This window comes from Stegostoma tigrinum, chromosome 7 (genome assembly GCF_030684315.1).
Source record: "Stegostoma tigrinum isolate sSteTig4 chromosome 7, sSteTig4.hap1, whole genome shotgun sequence".
Taxonomy (NCBI): Eukaryota; Metazoa; Chordata; class Chondrichthyes; order Orectolobiformes; family Stegostomatidae; genus Stegostoma; species Stegostoma tigrinum.
Window position 1 is genome coordinate 64668193 of NC_081360.1, and position 22579 is coordinate 64690771.

The 22579-nt window shown below is 41.9% G+C and overlaps 1 protein-coding gene across 3 annotated transcripts in view; it reads left to right on the forward strand.

Annotated features, from left to right (window-relative positions):
* The window catches only part of nostrin (nitric oxide synthase trafficking), a 56311-nt gene that overhangs the window by 17911 nt on the left and 15821 nt on the right, over positions 1 to 22579 (forward strand). The window contains exons 4-8 of one of the 3 annotated variants that reach the window (XM_048534873.2): positions 3376 to 3438; positions 7310 to 7391; positions 7507 to 7569; positions 7878 to 7976; positions 11915 to 12040. In XM_048534873.2, the coding sequence (XP_048390830.1) occupies positions 3376 to 3438; positions 7310 to 7391; positions 7507 to 7569; positions 7878 to 7976; positions 11915 to 12040 (433 nt within the window). Of the gene's footprint in view, positions 1 to 3375; positions 3439 to 3919; positions 4006 to 7309; positions 7392 to 7506; positions 7570 to 7877; positions 7977 to 11914; positions 12041 to 22579 lie in introns of those variants that run through there. The other 2 variants (XM_048534874.2, XM_048534875.2) reach the window with 2 other exon arrangements.

Genomic DNA, 22579 nt, shown 5'->3' on the forward strand with positions numbered 1-22579 from the left:
AATCTATAGTGGAACCAAACCTGATCAATGAAGAGTGGAGGAAGATATGCCTGCAGCAGCACCAGGTATATATCAAAATGTGATGTCAACCTAATGAAGGTACAACATGGGGCTACTTGAATGCCAAACAGCAGAATCAGCATGTGGTTGACAATGCAGAGTGATTGCACTCCTAGTAGATCAGGTCCAAGCTCTGCAGTTCTGCCACATCCAGTCATGAATGATAATGTATTTATTATTCAACTATTACAAGGTGGATGCTCCACAAATATTCCACCCTGAACAATTGGGGAGTTCAGTACAACTGTTCAAGAGACAAAAACAAAAACAGGAATAAAAACAGAAGTTGCTGGAAACACTCTGCCGGTTTAGCAGCATCCGTGAAGAAAAAATGAAAATGAACATTTCAGGTCACTGAACCCGAAATGTTAACATTGATTTCTCTTCACAGATTCTGCAAGATCTGTTGAGCTTTTCCAGCAACTTCTGTTTTTGTTTTTGATTTACAGCATCTGCAGTTGCTTTGTTTTTTTATTTCGTATGGACGACAAGACTGCAGTATTGTCCATCTTCAGTTAGAAGTGTTGAGTGAACAATTCATTTCAGCATCCTCACAGATCACAGATGACAGTCTTCAGCCAATACAAACTACCTCCAATGATTTCAAGAAATGGCTTAATGAAGTGGGCACTGCAAAACTTAGGGGCTCGGACAATGGCAGTAAAGACACTTGCTGCGGAACTACCTCTGCCATAGTTTCGCGCACGTCAAGCAGGGCAAATCCAATTTGGTTCATGAGAGCTCTGTCAGTGTACTCTTGATCATCAGCAGCAAAGTGGTGGATGGATTACTGACAGTGCTGTCAAGTGATACTTGCTGGGAACTAACCTGCTCACTTGAAACTCAGTTTGGTTTTACCAAGGTCGGTCCTGACTTCAGCTCTTGGCATCATTAAAGCCTTGGTCCAAACCAGGATAGAAATGCTGAAGTCCAGGGGTGAGGTCAGAATGACTGCCCTTCATATTAAGCCAGCATTTGACCAAATATTGCATCGAGGAGCCCCAGCAAAGCTGATGCGAATGGGAATCGGAGATAGCCCTTCAAGTTGAGATTGACCTTACACAAAAAAATGTGATTATTTAGGAGGTCAGTCATCTCAGGACATCACTGCAGGTATTCCTCAAGGCCAAGTCCCAGACCCAACCATTTTTAGCTGCTTCATCAATGACCTTCCTACCATCATAAGGTTAGAAATGGTGATTTGTTTTTAATGATTGCACAGTAGTTAGTATCCATCATGGCTTCTGAAATACTAAAGTAGTCCATGTCCAAGCAGCAAAATCTGGACAACAGCCAGTCTTGAGTTGATAAGTGGCAAGCAAGATCACACCACACAAGTGCCACATTGTGCCACACACTGTGTCAAACAAGGCAGAATTTAACTCAGTCCTGTTGACATTCACCAAGTCCCCCATTGTGAATGTCTTGAATGTTACAATTGGTCAGAAAATAGCCATATAAATATTGTGGTTGCAAGAGTAGGTCAAAAGCTCTGAACTCCTGTCCTCTCTCACCAATGCCTACTCACTATGCAAAAAGCCCAATTCAGGAATGTGATGGAATATTCTTCCATTGGCTGGATGAGTTCAGCTTCAATAATGCACTACAAGCTTCACACCAGCCAGGACAAAGCTTCCATTCATCACCTTCAGCATTCACTCACTTTACCGGCAATGTACAGTGGTAGCAGTGCGTACCATCTCGTGCAAATTCCTTCAGCACCTTTCAAAACTCTTAGAAGGACAGGGCAGCAGATGCATGGGATCACCACCACCTGCAAGTGAAGCTGTACACATACAAATTTGGAACTAAATTGCTGTTCCTTCACTGTTTGTTCAAAATCCTAGAATTCCTTATCTAACACTGTGGACACACCTAAACGCCAAGACAGCACCTGTTCAAGGACGTAGCTGAACACCACCACCTCCAAAAGTAAATTAGGCAGGCAAAAAATGATGGTTTACACTGTGATGTCCACATCCCATAGGTGAATTTTTTTTAAAAATTAGAACAATTGCAAAAAACCCCAGGCTCCAAAATAGGTACAGTATTTTCTAATTGATTTTTTTTAAAAACAGCTTGTATATTATGAAGGATACTTTACTTAATTCTTTATTTAAAGTCAACATAATAACATGATTTAAAAATTCATACCACATTTTTTAGACAAAAAGAGATTGAAATATCTGGGGTCATTGCTTGAAAAATATGCAAAAGGGAGATCCAACAGTTGTTGACTGGCCCTGTTGTAATATTGGGCAGCATTGAACACAGCCTGTGCGAAGTATAGTCAGGTATAATGAGATTACCACCAAAAACGAGTCTTTTTTATGTATACATACCTGAATTTGGATTTAGAAATTGTAGGATTACTACAGATAAACAGTTTACATTCTGATGAGAACAAGACAAAATCATTTATTACTTTTGTAGGTTTTCTTCCTTTAAATAAAATGTAATTGAGCTTTACACTTGTCTTCGATATTTCTTTGAACTAATGTAGATGAAAGAGGACGAGTGTCAATTAAGACCAATCTACCTTGAGTTCGTGGACTTCTCTTCAATTTCTTGAAGTTGTTTTTCAAGCCATAAAGTATTGATTCTGAAATAGTTAAATTTGGGAACAATCCCATAGATATGTCCTAGCCATTGCCATTCTAGTTTGGTTTGTTTCTGTTCATGTGATATTTCTTGTTACATGAATATGAAAAGTTAAGCATTAACACCCAAGTTTTTCAGTTGTTCTTTAAGGTTACCTACAGTTGCTGAATCTTTCAGAACTTCTGGGTAAGAAGTGGGGAAAAGGTTTCAATATTTTTGAATGTTATACAGCAGCCCTGCTGAACATAAGGAATTGCGAACATGAAGGGTGGCCAGGATTAGGAATTAGACTTGTCAGTGATGCTGTATGAATAACTAGCCTGTTAGTACTTCTGTCAGGGTTCACACATGAATGATGGCCAGATGGTAACTGGCGTTCATGGATTTGTATCCCAGCTGGGAGTCAGAGTCATTAGAAGTGACAGTGAAGGCAGAAAATTGGCATCAAAAATAAAGGACTGATTGTGTTACAGTCTCCATGGAAACTTGTATCGTTGAGTGCACAAATGTTTGTAATTTTCAATTCTTGCAATTTCTGTATTAACTATACATTTCCAGCACTGCAGTGGTGACATTTTAAATATTCTCTACCCCTCAACTCTATTTTTATCAGAGTAGTTTTGGACAATATTCAGTATTTTGTTTGGAAACAAGCTTATTCTTGATATCAGTGATTTCATGTTGTCTGTCATTAACAAGTACCTCTATTTACAGCTCCATTTTTGATGGGTGGAACTGCGTCTCTCAAGAAATGACGTTTACTGCAGAATTGCATGGGTGGGTTTAAAGACGGCCTGAGATGAGTCAGAACCACTGTTTCAGAGCAATCGCTTTGAAAAACATATACTTCACTATTCTGTGAACTTGAGCATTGAAGTATTTATATTGTACTGTTTGTCTGTGTATTTCAAGATGCTAATAGATGATACTGCAATAATCAGGGATTTTGACGTCTATTTAGCAGTTACTAAAGCAAGCCACAACTCAATAAACATGAGATTCTATTCTGACAATGTTTGTCTAGAATTCATTCCCCTGACTCAGAGGTGAGAATTTTACCACTGGTAACTCACCCTGGTGATAGAACATAGAACAATACAGCACAGCCTTTGGCCCTTGATGTTGCGCCAATCTGTGAACTAATCTAAGCCCTTCCCCCTACACTATCCCATCTCTGCATCTAGTTCATAGAAACCATATTCAAGCCTCTATTTGCTGAGAAGTATTAGAAGCAAAATCACAAAATAGTGAACTTTTTCAGAATCAGATGTTTGTAATATCAAAATTGCAGATCTGAGCTAAAGTCATGGGATATATCATTATCTGTGTCCTCAGGATCAGTAGGTAAAATCCTTTTTTTGTAAGCTGCTACTTGCCTGATCATTTGTCATGAATCATTGATACGATTCCTACAACATTTGCTGTTACAATTTAGAAACATTGTTAGCTGTAGCATTTAACCCTTTGACATTTAGTAGTTGTAAGTGGTGGCTTTCTGTATTTTGAAGTATGTTTTTTTTCCATCTCGTTGCCTCCAATGACTAGTTGAAATCTCACAATTGAAAGCTTAGATTAGCACCATGTGTTTGCCGTTTTCCATTTTTTGCAGATGAAGTGGCTCATTTTTAACAATTGGTTTCAAGTTAAATCAACCAGATGTTTTAACTTCTCTTGGCAGCATTTTCTTACCATTGTAGTCAATGTTATTGTGTAAATTTGCCCAGTAGATTTTTGTTTCCCCAAAAACTGATCAAAATCAATCCATATCAGTTTTCTGGAGCATGGATGATCCTTTCAAGATCTCTATCTGTACTGCCAGAAGTCTCCTCTTTGCATATTTTGCCTCTTGGTTGCAACTGTTAGTAAAAATAGAACCAAGCTTGCAGTACTCTTTAGCAAAGTAAGCAGCAAATCAGGTCATGCTCATGGCATGAAATATGAGGATGAAGATATTGGAGGATTTGATAGTGTTTGCATGAATGTTAAGAATGAGGAGATGCCAAATTGTACGTACATATTTATATTTGTCAAATTCTTTCTGCATAATGTTGAACCAGTACCTCCTGCTATTTGTGGCAAACATGCATTCATTATAAAAGCGATTGTACTTCAATTTATCTGATCATCCTGCTTGAGAGATTAAGACTGCAGCTTCACCAGCCCTTTGACCCTACTCACTCCTGTTACTGCCTTAGAAACTTCATCATTCCATTTCATTCTACTATCTGAGTTGAGAAATTCAGCTGTGCATTAGTATTCTTGTCTTCATTTCAAAGTAACTACTATGTCTTCTCAAAAATATTCTCATATCCTCTATAGTCATTCATATTATGCCCAAAGTTATAAAGGTGATAACCTCTTATCATCCAGACCCTAATGACTAAAGGCACACTAATGAAGTTAGTTTCTGTATGTATCCCAATGCAATTCTTGCATTTCTGCCAACATCTATCGTAGTTCTCCATAACCTCACTCCACCCTGTATGGGATGTTTACTTCAGTCTTTACTGATGATACACTTTCCTCCAATTCTGGATTATGAAATACTATACCATTCCTTCTGTCCCATCATCAAAGGCTGATTGCAGCCATAACGGGAACAGGACTAGGCCGTTTTGCACTTTGAACCCATTCTGCTCAAGTATTATCTCATGACTAATCTCTAACTGGATTTACCCACATTTTTTTCATTTTCACAACAGCCTTACATAACAACTACTTTCAAGTAAATGCCCTTGACCGCGTCTCCCGCATTTCCTGCAACACATCCCTCACCCCCGCCCCTGCCACAACCACCCAAAGAGGATCCCCCTCGTTCTCACACACCACCCCACCAACCTCCAGATACAACGCATCATCATCCGACACTTCCGCCATCTACAATCCGACCCCACCACCCAAGACATTTTTCCATCCCCACTCCTGTCTGCTTTCCGGAGAGACCACTCTCTCCGTGACTCCCTTGTTCGCTCCACACTTCCCCCCCCCCCCCCCACCCCCCCCCCCCCCCCCCCCCAACCCCACCACACCCAGCACCTTCCCCTGCAACCGCAGGAAATGCTACACTTGCCTCCACACCACCTCCCTCACCCCTATCCCAGGCCCCAAGATGACTTCCCACATTAAGCAGAAGTTCACCTGCACATCTGCCAATGTGGTATACTGCATCCACTGTACCCGGTGTGGCTCTCTCTACATTGGGGAAACCAAGCGGAGGCTTGGGGACCGCTTTGCAGAACACCTCCGCTCGGTTCGCAATAAACAACTGAACCTCCCAGTCGCAAACCATTTCCACCCCCCCTCCCATTCTTTAGATGACATGTCCATCATGGGCCTCCTGCAGTGCCACAATGATGCCACCCGAAGGTTGCAGGAACAGCAACTCATATTCCGCTTGGGAACCCTGCAGCCCAATGGTATCAATGTGGACTTCACAAGCTTCAAAATCTCCTCTTCCCCCACCACATCCCAAAACCAGCCCAGTTCTTCCCCTCCCCCCCACTGCATCTCAAAACCAGTCCAACCTGTCTCTGCCTCCCTAACCTGTTCTTCCACTCACCCATCCCTTCCTCCCACCCCAAGCCGCACCTCCATTTCCTAACTACTAACCTCATCCCACCTCCTTGACCTGTCCGTCTTCCCTGGACTGACCTATCTCCTCCCTACCTCCCCACGTATACTCTCCTCTCCACCTATCTTCTTTTCTCTCCATCTTCGGTCCGCCTCCCCCTCTCTCCCTCTTTATTCCAGAACCCTCACCCCATCCCCCTCTCTGGTGAAGGGTCTAGGCCCGAAACGTCAGCTTTTGTGCTCCTGAGATGCTGCTGGGCCTGCTGTGTTCATCCAGCCTCACATTTCATTAACTACTTTCAAGACTAAGATTGATCAACCAATACGCACAGCATTTTGATTGGAGAGTTCAGATTTCCACTACCTTTTTATGTGAGGAAGTGCTTCTTGATTTCATTCAACTACCTGGCCTAGCTTCAATGTTAAATATATTTCCTGTTATTTGAGATTCACTCATCAGAGGCAATATTGACTCCTCTGAACCTTCTGAGCTCCAAGGGATACAACCTAGTCCAAGCAGTCTGCCGTCATAATTGAAGCCTTTTTGCTTCAGAATTATTCTGGGAATCTGGATCATTGAAGAGACAACGGCATTATATTTTTGTTTTGTATGAATGCCCAAACTTCAATGTAGAACATCAGATGAGGTTTCATTTGGGTAAATGCATTCACTGTTGTATTTCATCCTTTGAGATGCTCTAATCTTTAGAAATACTTTTTGTATTGGTATGCTAGCTTTTAATAATTTGAGTAATTGGCTTCCAGAACCCTGTACTCTCACCAAGGTGTATAATACTTGTCCTTTTAAAACTGCTTAGGCTTGCTACTTCTCTCTTACCTTCAAAGAAACCTCCAGGATCTTTATATCTGTTATCTGTTGATTTCCCCCAAATTCACCTTTCTGCTCAATGTGTATCTCTCCTCAAGTATTCTAAACACACTTTGTAAGGGAAACTTGTACTTTTTTTCATGTTTGGTGATAATATCCATAGAAAAATCAATCTGGTAGCTTGGTACATTTTTCACATGCTCAGTGAAATTTAGATTTAACAATTATTGTATCCGTTATTCAAAACAGGAAATTAGCTATTGCCATTCAGCAAGAAGCGATTAAACCAATCCGTCAAATGCTGGATGAACATACTAAAAGGAGAAAGTCAGTATGTATTGTGCATTCTATAAAATGTGTTTCTCTGTATATTGGCTAATTTATTTCTGTTGTCCTTTTAACATTTAATCTTTCCTTTTCTGTCCAATTTCATACCCGTACGTCAGTTGGATAATGCTGTTGAAAAGTCATCAAAGTGTCTTACAGACAACTGGAGTCAACAAATTAAGGTATAAGTTAACATTTTTAATGTTTCCCTTAGTGTCTGCACAATTTAAAGTTTTTTAAAGTCATTATAATATTTTAAGCATATTGTGTAGAGGTACAAAAATAATTCTATTGAAGGTGCTTAGCTTACAAACCAATAGCATAATTTTACATATAAATTGTGCCAAATATCTATATAGATTTTTTTTGGGTTTGAAGGCATTGAAAAATATATTTTAAAATGAGATTTCCTTGCTTTATCAAATAAGAATAACTTACTTGGTACATGCTAATTCAGATTCTAATTTATTGCAATGCTTTTGGATTACAGATGAAAAAGAAGTTGATGAGATCTACCAAGCACCATGAATCTGTCTCTGATTTGGTGGAAAACAACAAACAAATAATAACTGAAAAAGAGAAAAAAAAGGTTGTGCATATTGTACTATTCAAAATGGCAAACTTTTGCGGCACACTGCTGTCTGACGTTAAGTAAACTGTGATGAAAGTGTGATTTTGTTTTGAATTTGTTATCTGGTTATAGCTGGCATTATAGTCACCTCTTTTATTGAGCAGCTATAATACTTCCTCAGCCCTGTCATTTAAGGAACTTAGATTGTTTATCTCAGCTGATTTCTATGTTTCAATTGTTTGGTGAATCATGATCGAAATGATACTGGCAGTTTGTGTCACCATGGAAGTTATAGGCTGGGTCCTGTTGAAATGGATAAATAATTCATCAGTGATAGTTGATTTTGTAACACCATTATAATGTTAGAAAACAATTATTCAAGATACTGTTGTAGCCATGACGATTATGTAGTTTACTGCAGAGTTATGTACAGAAATTTCAAACATGTAGAAATAGCATATGCACAAAGTCCCCATCATCTGTTTAGCATATCCAGTATTCTTCTGATCAAATGGATCATAATGTGGCCATTTCCACCAACTTAAATCCATGTAATTTCTTGACATACGTGCAACTAGTTCAGATTGTGCAGAAGCAAAACAGTGTGTGCTGGAAATATTCAACAGGTTTGGCAGCATTTGTGAGGAGACAGAGAAACAGTTTTGTATGGAAGATGATTCTCCTTTCAGATCTCAAAGACCCTGGTTTATGTTATTGTCGGTTACAATCATCAGTAGCAGTCTGCCTCAAATTTGATCACTAATCATTAAGATGTCTTCAGTGAAGGCCTCTTCTGTTGGCTCCCAGCTCTATTTCCAAACCATAATGTTGGACATTTAGAATATAGCCTTTTTACACCACTTGTCACTTGTACATATTCTCTAAACTTTCTGTGTGAGATCCAAACAAGTAAACAGTACCTATATATCTCCCCTCACACATGGTATAGCCTGAAAATCATTTAATTATACAGTTTATGAACACAAACATGTAACATTGTTTTTACCTTTATTATTCAGTTCAGTTTTCTTCTGTATTAGTAGCACATATGAATCAATACAAATATAATAAATATAGGGACTGTGATTGTAATAAACTTGGAGAGTTATTATTAGGAATATCAACTGGCAAGGTGGTAATCCTTGTGAACTATTCCTACTGATCAGTCCAAAGTCTAATGCCCATCCCTAATTAGCCTGGAGAAAATGGTGGTGAGCCGCCACCTTGAACTGCTGCATTCCTTAGGTATGTGGACACCCCTAGTGCTTTAGGAATGAAGTTTCAAGTTTCTGACCCAGTATTTTGAAGAAACAGCAATATAGTGCCAAGTCAGTGTTGCTTGAGGTGGAACTGGCAACAGGTGGGGTTCCCATGTAACTGCTGCCCTTGTTCTTCTGAGTGATAGAAGTCACAGGTTAGGAAGGTGCTTGATGATTTGTTGCAGTGCATCATTTTGATGGTTCACACTGCATGGGATGCCAGTCAAATGAGATGTTTTGGCCTGAATGGTATTGGCTTCTTGAACGTTATTGAAGTTGCACTCATCCAGGCAATTGGCAATGACTCCATCACACTCCTGATATGATGTTGTAGATGACAAACCGGCTTCTGGGAGACAGAAGTTGACTTACTTCCTAGCCGTTCACCTACTGTGGCAGCCACTGTATTTTTATGGCTAGTCCAGACCACTTTCTGGTCAATAGCATCCCTAAGGACGTTGATAGTGGGAGATTCTGTGATGGTGATCCCGTTTAATTTCAAAAGGTAATGATTATATGCTGTATTATTGTAGATGGTCATTGCTTGACATTTGAGCATTGATCCCAATTCCTAGGACTCTTTGGTCAACAAGGCTGTGTTTGCTGATGTAGTTTCCTGTCCCAGGGTTGATGCTGGTTGGTTCATTTGTTTAGACCTTGTAGCAGTTTTAATACAGCTGAGCAGCTTGCTAATGTCTTTGAGCAGTTTGAAGTCTATAAAACAATATGAAAAAGGAACAGGAAAAGGTCATTTGGTGCATCCAGCCTGCTCTATCATTCAATAGGAGCATGGCTGATCCAACACTCCTTATGTTCGTTTTCCTGTCGTTTCACCATAACGGTTGATTCCCCTACCAATTGAGAATCTATTTCTGCCATGAAGATACACAATGGTTCTGTCCCCACATCTCTCTTAGCAAGTAGTTTCAAAGACATTTAATCTCTGAGAGAAGAAGTACTGCCTCATCTCAGTTTTAAATTGGTACCCTTTAGTTCTGAGACTGTGCTGTCTGGTCCTAGATTCATTCTCTCAGCATGGACCTTGTCAAGCTCCTGAAGAATACTATACATGTTAATGCGATCACCTCTTAATCTTCTGAATTCCAATGAGCACTTGGGGCTCTTTTTTTCCCCAAGAGCATTGGAGGCTGACGGGTGACCTTTATAGGGGTTTGTAGAATCATGAGCAGCATGGATAGGGTGAACACCCAAGGTCTTTTTCTCAGGGTAGGGGAGTGGTGCTAGAGGGTGTAGAGTTAAGGTGAGAGGGGAAAGACTTAAAAGGGACCTGAAAGGTATCTTTTTCACACAGAGGGCGATGTATGTATGGAACAAGCTGCCAGAGGTGGCGGAGGCTAGTATAATTACAACATTTAAAAAGCATGAATAGGTGGGGTTTAGAGGGATATGGCCCAAATGCTGGCAAATGGTACTGAATCAGTTTAGGGCATCTAGTCAGGATGGGTTGGGCTAAAGGGTCTGTTTCTGTGCTGTACAATTCTTGTGATGCTGAATAGAGACCCAAACTGTTTAACCTTAGCTCATAGACAAACACTCTTCACTGAGGATCATTCCTAGTGAACCTTCTCTGAGCTGCTTCCAATGAAATAATATATTTTCTTAAGGGGACCTCAATTGTTCACAGTACACCAGATGTCTCACCACCACCATGTACAATAGTAGAAAGATGTGCTTACTGTTATCTTCAACCCCTTGAAATAAAGGCCTGCACTCCATTAGCTTTCCTGATTACCTGCTGCACCTGTGTGCTAGCTTTCTGTGTTTTGTGCGCAAAATCAAACACATTGTTGTGGGCCTGGAATCGTATACAGGCTGGACCAGGCAAGGACATATGATTTTCTTTCGTAAAGGTCAATATTGAGCCATATGTGTTTTTACATTCAAACAGTAGTTATATAGTAGCTATTCCAGACTATTAAATAAAATCAAATTTCACCATGTTGGGATTTGAACCCATGTCCCCAGAACATTAGCCATGGACTCTGCATTACTAGCCCAGTGACATTACCACTGTGCCCCTGCATCCTTATGAAACACCTGGCATTTACATGCATTAGTTTTGCATAGCTATTCAACACATTTATTTTAAAGTAGTTTGACATATGCATAAAGGTAGTGCACGTACATTTATGGTTATGGGTGCTTGAAACATTCGCATATGAAGTATGTGAAGTTGGCTTGTTAAGAGCCGCCTACCACCGGACACACAAACAGTGTAGTTTAATTATCCTGTAACACTGATCTGAAGTGAACAAGATAATCTTTCCTCATTTTTACTCGTAGTCATCTTACTAAGGTTAGGAACTCACTGAAGGGAATCAATTCCATAGTACCCAATCCTACAGGCATGTATTTAATGTGTGAGTCCTTTTTATTTTGTTCAAAAGTACAATGTTGCTGGAACTGGAAACTTGAAATAAAAACACAAATTAATACAAATACTGGGCATTTCTGGCAGCATGCGTGAAGAGAGAAATAGGGGTAAGGTTTTAGGTCATTGGCATTTGAAGAGAACTGATTTATTTTAGGTATATTTTGAATTATAATCAATAACCTAACTTACAAATGTTATCCTGCGAAGTTGTAATATTCATTATTACACAAGTTTTGATACATTATACTATGAGAATTTTTTTTCTAAACTAAATGTTTGTTGTTATTGGTTTGATCCTATAGCAGCTGAAAAAACTGAAAAAATCATCAGGGATGCTGACAAAAATTGACCAGCAGTACTATGAACTAAACAGGGCTGGTGAGGATGTCAGACTCAAGTGGGAGTCTACATTTGAACAGTCTTATCAGGCAAGTTAAAGGTATTTATAAATAAAGGACTATTTTAGAAGATTATATGATTTCAATGGAGTATTTTTAGGAAATCAAATAAAACCTGTTTCGGTTAATTTGTCAAAATCAAGAATTAATGAGAATTATGGCTCAGTGATTCAATTAATATATAATCTCCTATCACTAGGGAAAAAATTACTTTTAAATACTATAGATGAACTAGTAGTACAAATTGAGATTAAAAAGATATGATCTAGTAGACGTTACAACACATGGATGACCTAGATTGTACAACATTTAGGAAGCCAGCAAAGAGTGGAGGAGTGGCTATGTGTATTAAAGATGATATTGGCACAACAGAGAGTGATGATCTAAATTCAGAAAACTGATTCAGAAGAAGTCTGGTTTGGGATTAGGAATGATAAAGACACAAGTCAGTTGTGGGAGTTTTGTACAGGCTCCCAAATAGTAACCACATGGTAGGATAGAAAATTCAGGAAGTAAAACTGGGAGCTTGTCAAAAGGGTAGAAGCGATTCTTTTACCTTCATATATATGAGGGGAAATTAGATGGGGAAACACATAATTTCATGGAAAAATTCAGTGAATATTTTCTAGACAGTTTCTTAAGCCCAGTGTGTTATGGCCCTAATAGAGAGCAAGCCATGCTAGACCTGTTTTTGACCAATGCAGTAGGATTAGTAAACAACTGCATAGTGAAGGCACCTCTGGGTCTGAGTTACTATAATTGTAATTGAGTTTTACATACTGTTTAAGGAAATGAGGTGTGGGTCAAAGAGTACTTTTATGAATTTGTGCGAGCATCATGATGGCATGAAAGTAGAACTGGTGAAAGTGAACTAGCAATTTCACTTAAGGATACATTAATAGAGATCAGTGGCAAACATTAAAGGGGATGTTTTAGAAAATGCGGAATAAGTACATTTGGAAAAAAAGGTTCTAAAGGGCAGCCTTGCCATCCCCAGTTAATTTTAAAAAAAAATCCAATGTAGTATCAAGCTCAAAGAAATGGTAAATAATTCTGATAAAGTCGATGGCAAATCTAATGATTGGACAGAATGTTTAAAAAAGAGCAAAGAATTACTAAAAGATTAATAAAGAGGGAAAAGTCAGAGTATGAGAGAAAGTTGGCCAAAAATATAAAAACAGGTCAGTTTTGTTTTCAAGATATTTCAAAAAGAAAAGAGTTAGCAAAGTAAGTATTGGTCCTGGAGGATATAAGTCTGGTGGTGTCGTGGTTGGCTGGCTGAGCTGGTTTATTGTTCTGCAGACATTTCATTACCCAGCAGGTATGTGGCCTCTGATAAAGTGGTGTTGCATTTTCCCGCCCATTATTTAAACTCCTCTGTCCGTTGAGCTGTATTATCTCCCTTCTGGTTTTTGCAATAGAGTATATACGGGGTCTAGCTCTATGGGTTTATTGATGGCTTTCTTAGTGGAGAACCAGGTTTTTAATTAGGAAAATTAACCACAAGGGTAGATGAACATCAACTGACAGCATAAAGACACGAACCAATACTCACTCATTTCCATCCACATGGATAAAGAACACCACCAATTCGATTGGGGCAACATCAGGATCCTGGGACAGGCAAAGCAGAGACAAGCACAGGAATTCCACTAAGAAAGCCATCAATGAACACATAGAGCTAGACCCCATAAACACTCTCTCTATATTGTGAAGGAAAACCAGAAGTGAGACAATCCAGCTCAACAGACTCCAGAGTTTAAATAACAGGCGGGAAAACAAAAGTGCTTCATCAGAGGCCGGACTGATGATGTCAGCCAGCAGGGTAATGAAATGTCTGTGAAACAATGAACTAGTTCAGCGAGCCAACAGCCACAACATCCACAACCCTAGCTACAAATCTACTCTAAAACCCTGTGATCAGAGATAATGGGAACTGCAGATGCTGGATGAACACAGCAGGCCAAGCAGTATCTTAGGAGCATAAAAGCTGACGTTTCGGGCCTAGACACTTCATCAGAAAAGCTGTGGGAGAGAGATCCCCTGAGGTTGGTCCTGAGGGAGGAGGGTAACTTCTTCAGGTTAGGCATCCCTGGAAGAGACTTCGCAGTGAGGTTAAAATTGTGATCAGAGATAATGGGAACTGCAGATGCAGGAGAATCCAAGATAACAAAGTGTGGAGCTGGATGAACACAGCAGGCCAAGCAGTATCTTAGGAGCGCAAACGCTGACATTTCGGGCCTAGACCCTTCAGGGTCTAAAACCTAATCTAAAACCTTAAGTCTGGTGAATTAACAATGGTGGATGGCGGATGAATTGAACAGCTATTTTGCCTTGGTTTTCACTACAGAAAACACAAATAGCATCCTGGAAATAGTAGTAAATCAAGAACTGAAATAGAGTAACGAACTCAAGAAAATCACATTTACTATGGAAGTAGTGCCGAGTAAGTTTTTTGGAACTGCAATTTGGCAGGTCCTGATGAATTTCATTCTTAGATCTTAAAAGAATTAGCTAGTAAATAGTTGATGGTTTGGTTTAAATTGTACAGAATTAATTAGATACAGCAAAGGTTCATTTTACATTGGAAAATAACTCATGTGACTTCTTAGTTAAATAGGAAAGGAGGCAGAAAGCGGTTAACTACAGGCTAATTAGCTTAACATGACTCCAGAATTTAAAAACTAGGTGGGAAAACAAACTGGCACTTCATCTGAGGCTGATATTACCAAGCAGGGTAACTAAACGTCTACGGAACAGCACACCAGCTCGGCGAGCCAACCAACCTCAATACCTTAACATTTGTCATAGGGAAAATGTTAGAAGCTATTATTAAAAATATTATAACAGGGCACTTGGATGAGTTCAAAGTAATCGGGCAGAGCTCACATGGTTTTGTGAAAAGGAAATCACGTTTAACTAATTTGCTGGAGTTCTTCGAAGAACTAACTTGGGCTGTAAATAAAGGGGAACCAGATGATGCATTGTATTTGGATTTCCAGAGGCATTTCATAGGGCACCGCATCAAAGATTATTGTGCAAAATAAAAGCTGCTAGAGTAGGGGGATAACATTAGCATAGTTCAAAGGTAATAGAAAGCAAAGAGTAGGGATAAGGAAGGTCTTTATCAGGTTAGCAGAATGTCTCTAATGATGTACCACTAGCGTCAGTACTAAGGCCTCAAGTCTTCACAATTTATATAAGTTATTTGTATGAAGGTAGCTAAATTTGATGATAATCAATGATAATTGGGGAAAGTGAGTTGTGAAGAAAACATAAGGAGCTTCCAAAATGATATCGATTGGTTAAAGTGAGTGAGCAAAGATCTTGCAAATGGATTATGAAGTGGGAAAGTGTGAAATTGTCCGTTTTGGCAGGAGACATAAACAAAAGCATATTATCTAAATGGTGAGAGGTTGCAGAGATCTGAGATGCAGAGGCATCTGAGTGTCCTGTGCATGAATCACAACAAGTTAGTATGCAGGTACAGCAAGTAATCAGGAAGGCTAACAGAATGTCATGGTTTACAATGAGGAGAATTTGATGCAGGAGTAGGGAGGTTATGGGTCAGTTATACGTCTGGAGTTCTGTCTATAGAACTGGCCACAAAACACATGGAAAGATGTTGATGTATTGGAAGCAGTTCAGAGAAGGTTTACTAGACAGAGATCTGGAGTGAGTTGATGGCATTATGAGGAAAGGATAGACAGGCTAGGACTGTATCCACTGAGGTGGCTTAATTGAAACATGCAAGATCCTAAGGGGACTTGACTGGATAGATGTTGAAAGTTGGAGTATGAAGTGTTAGATTCAGTGCAAATAAATAGAGAAATTGAAAATGTTTTAAAAATCCATTTTGGGGAGATAGACGTCGCTGGCAATCATTGCCTGTCCTTGGGTTCTTTGAGGAGGGAGTAGCAAACTTGCCTTTCTCATCACAACAGTGCTGCACTGAAGGCATTTCTACAATGCTTTGAGAAGCTGGACAATTTTTAACCAGTTACTGTGATATGAAATGACACAACTCATAATGTTAATCACGGGTAGACTTCTTTATTTTTTTCGTTCATTGATTCTGAGAAATAACTACAGCTCACTGGAGGGTGAAATTATTCTATTTGTGTCAGTTAACGTTTGATGTTCTGACGTATCTCATAGATGCTGACAGAAAGGTTATTAATACAAAGCTATAATTGTGTCACCTGCATGCCTTCTAAGTATCTTTCATTTATGGTAGCAGTAAAATAAGAAACAAATATGAATACCGAAGTCAGATATCCCCATGTATTCCAAGTCAGGGTGGTATTTGGATGACTTAAACTAATAGAGACATTTTTTTTCCCTTAAATGTTGTGTTAAAGTAGAGGATTTATTTTTTCAAAATGAAACTACAATGACAGGTGTGGGAACCAAGAATAGATAGTCAAAGACAACACCAGGGTTTGTAAAATACTATGGGATATAGCCAGCAATAATATAGAGAATAGGCGAAGTTGTAGCGGTTTAAAAAAAGAAAGTCCCAAACCGAGATTGAGGGGTACAAATATATAAATACACAAAGTATAGTAAATAAGATTGGGCAATTGCAGGCACAGATTACAATTTGGAATCAATATGTTTTGGTGATGACAGACACCTAACCTGAGGAAGAGCAAGGGTGGGTCTTAAAAGATTCTAGGGTAGAAGTTGTTCAGCAAAGATAGAAAAGGAAAGAAAGGAGGAGGGGTTGCAGAATGGCTAAGGAGGGTATTGCAATGCTGGAGAAGGAAGATGTTTCGAAGGATTGAAGGACATAGACAGTTTGGCCAGAGCAATGAAATAATAAGCATTTAATGATGTTACTTGGTGTAGTCATTGACCACCAACTTGTGGAAAGGTTGTAGAGGAACAAATCTGGGAATTGCTCACAGAGAAATGCCAACATAGAGTAAATTTCAATTATGCTAATATAGATTGAAATACCATTAGTGTAAGGAGCAACGAGGGGAAGTGTTCCTAGATTGTATTCAAGAGAGTTTCCAACAGCAGTATGTGCCCAGTTCAACAAGGAAGAATGTATTGTTTCTCTTGGTCCCTGGACATGATTTGGGCCAAGTGGATCAAGTCACAGTGGGGGAAGATTTAAGACTCAGTGATCATTGTATAAGTTGGCAGATGACGTCGAAGAATGAGATGCAACAATCCAGTATAAGAAAATATAATTGGTGGAGAGCTGACTTTAATGGAACAAAAACAGAGCTGAGCAGAACTGATTAAGTTAAGTGGTTGGTAGGAAAAGCAGTAACAGAACAATGGGCCACCTTCAAAGAGCAGGTGGTTCAGGTACATTAAAGTTATATTCCCTCTAATGGTAAAGATAGGGTACAGAAATCCAGAGTTTCCTGGAAAACAAAGGAGGTAGAATTTAAAATTAGAAAGAAAAAAAATGTGCCTGAGACAATGTAAGGCAGAAAATGCAATTTAGGCATCTAAACTTTTAAGCAATGGTGAAAGGAGGAGTAGGGCTGATCAGAGACCAAAAGGGGTTTTAAATATGATGGCAGGGACAGAGCTGAGGTGTTAAATGATTATTTTGTATTCGTGTTTACAAAGGAGGAGATCACTATCGAGGCCATTGTGACAGAGAAGGAAACTGTCTCTAGAAGGATTCAGAATTAATGACGAAGCACACTTGCATAAACTGTTGGTATTTAAAGTTGAGAAGAATGCAGAACTGGGAGGGATGCATCCAAGAATTTTGAAGGAAGCAAGGGTAGAAATTGTAGGCGCACTGGTCATAATCTTTCAGTCTCTCCTGAACATAGGGTAGGAGCTAGAAGACTGGGGAATGGCTAACATTTTAGCCTTTTCCAAGAAAGATTGTGAGGAAATTTCCTGCATTCATAAACCTGTTAATCATCCATTACCTCATCACCGCAGGGGACCTCCCACCTACAGCCTCCAATCTTATTGTTCCCCAACCCCTCACGGCCCGTTTCTATCTCCTTCCCAAAATCCACAAACCTGCCTGCCCTGGTCGACCCATTGTCTCAGCCCGTTGCTGCCTCACCGAACTCATCTCCACCTATCTGGACTCCATTTTCTCCCCTTACGTCCAGGAACTCCCTATCTACGTCCGTGACACCACCCACGCCCTCCACCTCCTCCAGGACTTCCAATTCCCTGGCCCCCAACACCTTATCTTCACCATGGATGTCCAGTCACTATACACCTGCATTCCTCATGCAGAAGGCCTCAAGGCCGTCCGCTTCTTCCTGTCCCGCAGGCCCGACCAGTCCCCCTCCACCGACACCCTCATCCGCCTAGCCGAACTCGTCCTCACCCTCAACAACTTCTCTTTCGATTCCTCCCACTTCCTACAGACAAAGGGGGTGGCCATGGGTACCCACATGGGCCCAAGCTATGCCTGCCTCTTTGTAGGTTACGTGGAACAGTCCCTCTTCCGCACCTACACAGGCCTCAAACCCCACCTCTTCCTCTGGTACATTGATGACTGTATCGGCGCCGCCTCTTTTTCCCCAGAGGAGCTCAAACAGTTCATCCACTTCACCAACAATTTCCACCCCAACCTCAAGTTCACCTGGGCCATCTGCAACACATCCCTCACCTTCCTGGACCTCTCAGTCTCCATCTCAGGTAACCAGCTAGAAACTGATGTCTGTTTCAAGCCCACCGACTCCCACAGCTACCTAGAATACACCTCCTCCCACCCATCCCCTATTCCCAATTCCTCCACCGCATCTGCTCCCAGGATGAGGCATTCCACTCCCACACATCCCAGATGTCCAAGTTCTTCAAGGACCGCAACTTTCCCCCCGCAGTGGTTGAGAACGCCCTCGACCGTGTCTCCTGCTTTTCCTGCAACATATCCCTCACACCCCGCTCCTGCCACAACCGCCCCAAGAGGATCCCCCTCGTTCTCACACACTACCCCACCAACCTCCGGATACAACGCATCATCCTCTGACACTTCCGCCATCTACAATCCGGCCCCATCACCCAAGACAATTTTCCATCCCCACCCCTGTCCGCTTTCCGGAGAGACCACTCTCTCCGTGACTCCCTTGTTCGCTCCACACTGCCCTCCAACCTCACCACACCCGGCACCTTCCCCTGCAACGGCAGGAAATGCTACACTTGCCCCCACACCACCTCCCTCACCCCCATCCCAGGCCCCAAGATGACTTTCCATATTAAGCAGATGTTCACCTGCACCTCTGCCAATGTGGTTATACTGTATCCATTGTACCCAGTGTGGCTTCCTCTACATTGGGGACAGTAAGCGGAGGCTTGGGGACCACTTTGCAGAACACCTCCGCTTGGTTTGCAATAAACAACTGCACCTCCCAGTCGTGAACCATTTTAACTCCCCCTCCCATTCCTCAGATGACATTGTCCATCATGGGGCTCCTGCAGTGCCACAATGATGCCACCCGAAGGTTGCAGGAACAGCAACACATATTCCGCTTGGGACCCCTGCAGCCCAATGGTATCAATGTGGACTTCACCAGCTTCAAAATCTCCCCTTCCCCCACTGCATCCCAAAACCAGCCCAGCTCATCCCTGTCCCCCACTGCATCCCAAAACCAGCCCAGCCTGTCTCTGCCTCCCTAACCTGTTCTTCCTCTCACCCATCCCTTCCTCCCACCTCAAGCCGCACTTCCATTTCCTACCTGCTAACCTCATCCCACCTCCTTGACCTGTCCGTCTTCCCTGGACTGACCTATCCCCTCCACCTATCTTCTTTTCTCTCCATCTTCGGTTCGCCTCCCCGTCTCTCCCTATTTATTCCAGAACCCTCTCCCCATCCCCCTCTCTAATGAAGGATCTAGGCCCGAAATGTCAGCTTTTGTGCTCCTGAGATGCTGCTTGGCCTGCTGTGTTCATCCAGCTTCACACTTTGTTATCTTAATTTAATTTTGGTGATGGGAATCTTCTAGAAATAGTAATTCAATTTAGAATTAGTAATCACTTGAAAAACTTTGAGATGCATTGAGGGGGGGCAAGAGAACAAATTGCTAGAGTCTTGACAGACATCTTTGTATCTTCTTTGGCCACAGATGAGGTCCCAGAGGGTTGGAGAATAGCCAATGTTGTCCCATTGTTTAAAAGAGTAGGAGGGATAATCCTGGAAATTACCGACCTGTGGGCCTCGTGTTGTTAGTAGGGAAATTATTGGAAAAGATTTTCGTGGACATGACATATATGCATTTATAAGCAAGTGGACTTATTAGCAATAAACAGCATGGTTTTGTGCAGGGGAGGACATGCCTCAATAGCTTGATCGAGTTTTTTGAGGAGGTGACGAAGATGATTGATAAGGGAAAAGCAGTTGATATTGTCTACATGGACCTCAGTAAAGCATCTGACAAGGTCCCTTCTGGCAGATTCGTACAAAAGGTGAAGTCACCTGGTATCAGGAGTGAGTTGACAAGATGAATACAGAATTGGCTTAGTCATTGGAGACAGAAGATAGCAGTGGAAGGATGCTTTTTGGAATGAAGTGTTGTGACACAGGGATCAGTGTTGGGATCTCTGCTACCCATGGTCTACGCAAATGGTTTGGAAGAAAATGTGGTTGGTCATATTAGTACATTTGTGGACAATACAAAGATTGGTGGAGTTACAGATAGTGAAGAGGGCTGTCAGAGGGTACAGCAGGATATGGATCAGTTGGAATCATGAGCAGAAATATGGCAAACAGAGTTTAATCTGGACAAATGTGAGCTGATGCATTTTGGAAGGTCAAGTACAGGTGGAAATTGTACAGTGACTGGCAGAACCCTTAGGAGTATTGATATGCAGAGGGATCTGGGTGCAGAGGTCCACAGATCACTGAAGGTGGCAGTGCAGGTAGATAAGGTAGTTTAAAAATAGGTCTTTGGCATGCTTGCCTTCATTGGAAGGGACACCGAGTATAAGGATAAACAAGTTATGCTGCACCTTTCTAAAACTTTAGTTAGGTCACACTTGGAAATTACATACAGTACTGGTCACCACACTGTCAGAACAATGTGGATGCTTTGGAGAGGATACAGAAAAGGTTTACCAGAATGTTGCCTGGTATGGGTGATTTTAGCTATGAAGAAATGGTGGATTAACTGCAATCCCTATGCCAGTGGCCTTAAAGCACTCCGCTTCTTCCTGTCCCACAGGCCGACCAGTCCCCCTCCACTGACACCCTCATCCACTTGTCCGAACTCGTCCTCACCGTCAACAACTTCTCCTTGAATTCCTCCCTCTTCCTACAGACAAAGCGGGTGGCCATGGGTACCCGCATGGGCCCAGGCTAGGCCTACCTCTTCCAAAGCTACCCTGGCCTTATCCCCCATTTCTTCTTCCATTACATTGATGACTGTTTCGGTGCCGCCTCGTGTTCCCACAAGGAGCTCGAACTGTTCATCCACTTCTCCAACACCTTCCACCCCAACCTTAAGTTTACCTGGACCATCTCTGACACCCCTCTCTTCTTCCTGGACCTCTCTGTCTCCATCTCTGCACCCACTGGAAACTGATATCCATTTTAAACCTACCGACTCCCACAACTACCTGGAATATTCCTCCTCTCACCCACCTTCCTGAAAAAATGCCATCCCCTATTCCCAATTCCTTCGCCTCCACCGCATCTGCTCCCGAGATGAGGCATTCCACTCCTGAACGTCCCAGTTGTCCTCTTTTTTCAAAAACTGCAACTTCCCCTCCACAGTGATCGAAAATGCCCCCGACTGTGTCTCCCGCATTTCCCGCAATTCATTGCTCGCAGCCCCTATCCGCAATAATAACCAAAACAGAATCCCCTTCATACTCACGTACCACCCCACCAACCTCTAAATCTAACGCATCATCCTCTGACATTTCTGCCATCTGCAATCCGACCCCACCCTTATGTGCTTTCCCGCGGGACCACTCTGTCTGTGACTCCCTTGTCCGTTCCACACTCCCCTCCAGCCCCACCACCCCCAGCACATTTCCCTGCTATTGAAGCAAGTGCTACACCTGCCCCAATACCTCCCCACCCCCCCCCCCCCACCCCCCCACCCCCATCCCAGGCCCGAGGAAGACTTTTCACATCAGCACATCTGCTGTTCCCGTTGTGGCCTCCTCTACATCAGGGAAACAAAACAGAGGGTTGGGGACCACTTTGTGGAACACCTACACTCAGTTTGCACTGAACAACTGCACCTCCCAGTCGTGAACCATTTCAATTCCCCCCCCACCCCCACTCCTCGGACGACATGTCCATCCTGGGGGTCCTGCAGTGCCACCCGAAAGATGCAGGAACGGCATCTCATATTTCGCTTGGGAACTCTGATACCCTTGGGCTGGAATGTAGATTTCACAAGCTTCAAAATCTCCCCTCTCCCCACCACATCCCAAAACTAGACCAGCTTGTCCCTCAAAATCTCCCCTCTGTTGACCACTTGCCAAAACCAGCCCAGCTAGTCCCTGCCTCCCTAACCGTTGCTCCCACCCCAAGCCCCACCCCCATCTCCTACCCACTAACCTCATCCCACCCCCCCGACCTGTCCGTCCTCCCTGGACTGACCTGTCCCCCCGAACTCCCCAACT